This window comes from Gekko japonicus, unplaced genomic scaffold, assembly GCF_001447785.1.
Source record: "Gekko japonicus isolate JY-2015 unplaced genomic scaffold, Gekko_japonicus_V1.1 scaffold1263, whole genome shotgun sequence".
Lineage (NCBI taxonomy): Eukaryota > Metazoa > Chordata > Lepidosauria > Squamata > Gekkonidae > Gekko > Gekko japonicus.
In genome coordinates this window covers 360,604-365,748 of record NW_015173165.1, presented here as the reverse complement: position 1 = coordinate 365,748, position 5,145 = coordinate 360,604, and the positions used below count along the sequence as shown (strand labels likewise).

General features: G+C 49.3%; 1 protein-coding gene across 3 annotated transcripts in view; it reads left to right on the top strand.

The window, feature by feature from the left end:
* Positions 1 to 3,860, top strand: part of DCPS (decapping enzyme, scavenger) — a 91,500-nt gene extending 87,640 nt beyond the window's left edge. For all 3 annotated transcript variants that reach the window (XM_015422510.1, XM_015422509.1, XM_015422508.1), the window contains one exon: positions 3,482 to 3,860. In XM_015422510.1, coding sequence (XP_015277996.1) covers positions 3,482 to 3,748 — 267 coding nt within the window. In that variant the 3' untranslated portion in view covers positions 3,749 to 3,860. The remainder of the gene's footprint in view (positions 1 to 3,481) is intronic.
* Positions 3,861 to 5,145: the final 1,285 nt, after the last annotated feature.

Sequence of the window (5,145 nt, the reverse complement as noted above, 5' to 3'; positions counted from 1 at the left end):
GTGTAGACCACAAGATGTACCTCAGGACAGCCACTCTGAAAGAATCCCTAAAGCTCAGTTCTGGTGAGGGAAGTGTCACACGTTGTGCGTTGCCCAGATGTGAGCCACCGTTAAAACTGGAGTGAAAAGTTGAGGCTGATGTGCACTTGAAGCTGAGGAGCACTTCCTTGAAGGGACATCGGGCAGGGGGCTGTTGCTGTCTTCTATCTGGTCAGGAAGCAAAGATTCACCTTCATGTCAAATTGAATATAGCATAGAATAATAGAATCGCGGAGTCGGAAGGGTCCTACAGGCCATCTAGTCCAACCCCCTGCTCAATGCTGGATCAGCCTAGAGCATCCCTGACAAGGGTTTGTCCAGCCGCTGCTTAAAGACTGCCAGTGAGGGGGAGCTCACCACCTCCATGGGCAGCTGATTCCACCATTGCACAACTCTGACTGTCAAAAAGCTTTTCCTAGTATCCAGCCGGTACCTTCCCGCTTTTAATTTAAACCCATTATTGTGAGTCCTGTCCTCTGCTGCCAACAGGAACAGCTCCCTGCCCCTCCTCTAAGGGACAGCCCTTCAACTACTTAAAGAGAGCCATCATGTCCCCTCCCTCAACCTCCTCTTCGCCAGACTAAACATTCCCAAGTCCCTCAGCCTTTCCTCACAGGGCTTGGTCTCCAGGCCCCTGATCACCCTCATCACTCTCCTGTCCACCTGCTCCATTCTGTCCACATCCTTTTTGAAGTGAGGCCTCCAGAACTGCACACAAGACTCCAGGTGTGGCCCGACAAGAGGAGGGTTGCCATGGGATGGGGGAGGTTGGCTGCCTGCTGTCAGCAGACCACAGTGATAGCCCATCAAGATACGAGCTCAAGGCTCGGGGCTGGCCCAGTCACTGTGGCATAAGGACAAAGAAGAGGTAGGGTCAAGGGGGCTGGGGCTGAAATAAGTAAGGCAGTTCTGAGTTTCTCGCTGGGGGTTGCAAGCAGATCGTTCAGGACTGCACCTCAGCCAACTGATGGAGGTTATGCAGAGCTCCCAGCCATTGATTTGTCTCCTGGCACATAGTTCTAGTTGCTGCTCAGATCTTCAGAAATCTTTTATGGAGTCCAGAGGTTCTTATGATAAGTATGTTTGCTCACTGGACTTGATTTGTGTAGGCTGGTTTTTAATGTGTATACTGCATGGTATGTCTGAACATGGGAAAATTTGCAGATTTGTACCAGTGAGCTGCGGTGGCTCAAGTGGTTAAGACGCTGAACTGCAGGCTGTGGAAGGTCGGTAGTTCAGCAGTTCGAGACCCGAGTGTGCCGCGTGACGGAGTGAGCTCCCATCTCTAGTTCCAGCTCCTGCCAACTTAGCAGTTCGAAAGCAAGAAATTGCAAGTAGATAAATAGGTACCACTTCGGTGGGAAGGGAACAGCGTTCCGTGCGCCTTGGTGTTTAGTCATGCCGGCCACATGACTACAGAAACGTCTTCGGACAGCACTGGCTCTTCGGCTTTGAAACAGAAATGAGCACCGCAACCCTAGAGTTGGATTCGACTGGCTTTCAAGCAAGGGAACCTTTACCTTTTTACATAGTTCTAGTAGCTGCTCAGATCTTCAGAAATCTTTTATGGAGTCTGGAGGTTCTTATGATAAGTATGTTTGCTCACCGGACTTGATTTGTGTAGGCTGGTTTTTAATGTGTATACTGCATGGTTTGTCTGAACATGGGAAAATTTGCAGATTTGTACCAGTGAGCTAGATCAGCTGATGGGTTTAGGGCAAAGTTTTGCTGAGTGACAGCTTATCCCAGCAGGTGCTTCCTACCTCTTCCTCCTCCTCTTTCTTTTCTTGTAAATCTTGAGAATGCAAGAAGCTCTCCTGTTCTGGCCCCCACCGATCCCCTTCCTGCCATCATTCCTTCCTTTGATCTTCTTCTGGCTGCACTCTTTGTGTTGTGACTGGGGGCTGTAAATGCTAAGAGCTAGCTGAAGAAGGGAAAGGCACCTGTCTCCATGAATGTTGATACACATCTATACTACAAGCACAAACCTGCTTTAAACCGCCTCCCCCCCCCCAACCCTGAGAATTGTAATTTAGGGGAGGATATTGAAACTGTTAGAGAATTCTCATCCTATCTTAGGGTTCCCCGAGGCTTTGCAGTATAGATACAACCTGTGTTATACAAGTACATATGTAGGGAAGGGAGAACGAAAAGAGCTGAGTAATGTCAGCTAATATACTGTAAAGCAATAGTTTGAGCATTGGACTACAACTAGGGTGGCCCAGGTTCAAATCCTCACTAGGGGTGTGCAGGTTTTTTTTAAAAATCTGGTATTTTTTAATTCGGGTCTATTGGACCCCCCGAAATTTCAGTATTTCTGGAAAATCCCGAATCCCAATACGGTATTGGGATCTGGGATTGGGATCTGGGATTTTTAAGAAATCCTGAATTTTTTCGGGTCCAATAGACCTGAGAAGAAAAATACTGTTTCGGGCTAGCTTGGCTTCTCCTGTAGCCTGGTTTGAACTGCGCCGGAGGAGAAACTAGCCCCTGGATCTACTTCTTCTGTATAAAGGTAAAGGTTCCCTTGCTCGAAAGCCAGTCGAGTCCGACTCTAGGGTTGCGGTGCTCATCTCCGTTTCAAAGCCGAAGAGCCAGCACTGTCTGAAGACGTTTCTGTGGTCATGTGGCCGGCATGACTAAACACCCAGGCGCACGGAACGCTGTTACCTTCCCACCGAAGTGGTCCCTATTTATCTCCTTGCAATTTCTTGCTTTCGAATTGCTAGGTTGGCAGGAGCTGGAACTAGAGACGGGAGCTCACTCCGTCATGTGGCAACTCGGGTCTCGAACTGCTGAAGTACCAACCTTCCACAGCCTGCAGTCTAGCGTCTTAACCACTTGAGCCACCGCAGCTCCTTATTCTTCTTCTTATTCTCATTCTCCTCCTGTAGCACAGTTTAAATTGGGGCTGCGGGAGAAGCCATCCCAGCCAGGATCTGCGCGCCACACAGGGCGATCTCCCCGCAGCACAGGAGATTCTGCGTCTGGCTTCTCCTGCTGTCCGGTTAAGCCATCCCAGCCAGGAGAAGCCATCCCAGCCGGGATCTGTGTACTATACAGTTAAAAGAAAATCAGCAGTCTGAAAACACTGTTGGCCAGCCTGCAACACCGAGAGCTGAAAGCAGCCAGTACCAAACAACGAGGGTTTGGGGCACCCCTGGGTCAGGAGCCAAAGGTCCAAGTGCTTGGCTGTGCCCCAGAACAGGCCAAGACCATTGCCCACGTCTCTTGAACCACGTGGCTCCTTAGCCCGTGGCTCAGCAGACTCGTGGCATAAGAATACTAAGCACTGCGAGGGACTGCGCCTGTAATATGGGTGCATGCGAAGGTGGAGCCTCTTCCTGCTTTTGACTTGTAAGCATAAGCTTATGGAGAGTCTGCACAGTCGACCTCCAGTAGTTTAAAGCATTGAGTGTACTCCTTTTTGTTTTTTAACCAGGAGGCCATAGTGAAGCGCTTTGGGGTTTCCGGGGCCCAGTTGCGGGTCTATCTGCATTACCAGCCATCTTATTATCACCTCCACGTGCATTTCACTGCCCTGAGCTATGATGCACCTGGATCCTCCGTGGAACGAGCCCACCTCCTTTCGGATGTGATCGATAACCTGGAACTCGACTCCGGCTACTATCGGAAGCGCACCCTGACCTTTGCCCTCCGAGCTGATGAACCCCTGCTGAAGAAATTCCAGGAAGCTGGTCGAGTCTGAACGCTTTGCTGAGGACTGCTGGATGAAGTATATCAACATTTCCTAGGGATACTTTTATATATTGTCTTTTAAGATATTTTCTTTATGGTTTTGTAAGGCTCCAGTTGCATTTCCCGTCTCTTATGGTTGTATCATTTTGCTATAAATAAATGGCTATGTCCAGCTGCATTGTTCATTTGGGCTTCTCCCCTCCTCCTTCCCCCCCCCCATTTATTATTTAGTTCATTTGTACCCCACCTTTGTCCCCAGTGGGGACCCAAAACCACGTACACCATTTGGTCTAGTCAGGGCTTTTTTGTTAGAAAAAGCCCGGCAGGAATTCATTAGCATAACAGGCCACACCCCTGACAGTGCAGCTTATTAGCATATTAGGCCATGCCCCCATGTTACCAGAGGTGTGGTCATCCAGCCACACCCATCTTTTGCTTCTTATTCTGTTTACCTTGTTTGTTGTCATACAGGGCTCTTTTTGTAGCAGGAACTCCTTTGCATGTTAGGCCACACACCCCTAATGTAGCCAATCCTAATGAGTTTCAGCTCTTGGGTGTGGCCTATTATGCTAGTGAGTCCCTGCTGGGCGTGGCCAACTCGGGAGCCAGCCGGAACTCCGTTCCTGTGCGTTCCTGCCCAAAAATAGCCCTGGGTCTAGTGCAGGGGTGGCCAAACTTGCTTAACATAACAGCAAACATAGAATAAACATCAAATGTTTGAGAGCCACAAGACATGAACAAATATCACACACACGTTTTTATTGGAAAATATGCAAATTTGCTTTTTATCAACATTAAATTAGACTGTGTAAAGGAGCCACATGCGGCTCCCGAACTGCAGTTTGGCCACCCCTGGTCTACTGGCTAAGGGTGGTGGACTCCAATCTGGAGAACCGGGTTTGATTCCCTGCTCCTCCACATGCAACCAGCTGGATGACTTGGGGTCAGTCACAGTTTTCTCAGAGCTGTTCTTTCAAGACCAGTTCTTGCAGAGCTCTCTCAGCCCCACCTACCTCACAGGGTGTCTGTTGTGGGGAGAGGAAGGGAAGGAGATTGTAAGGCACTCTGAGACTCCGGGTGAAGGGGGGGTATAAATCCTCCTCCTCCTCTCCTCCTCCTCCTCCTCCTTTTTCTTCCTTTTTATCCTCCTAGCAACTCTGAAAGGTAAACTAGACTGAGAGATTGTGACTGGCCCAAGGTCACCCAGCGAGCTTCCATGGGATGAATGGGGATTCAAACGTGGGTCTCCCAGATACCACACCACACTGCCTCTCTTCTGGGGAGACCCTGTTTTGATATCACTGACATGTTCAGCTGAACAGCTAAATATGACTCTCGAAGCAGCTTGGAGACCAGCAAGAGTTTTGGGGCTGTAAGCTTTCAAGAGTCAACACTCCCTTCGTCAGA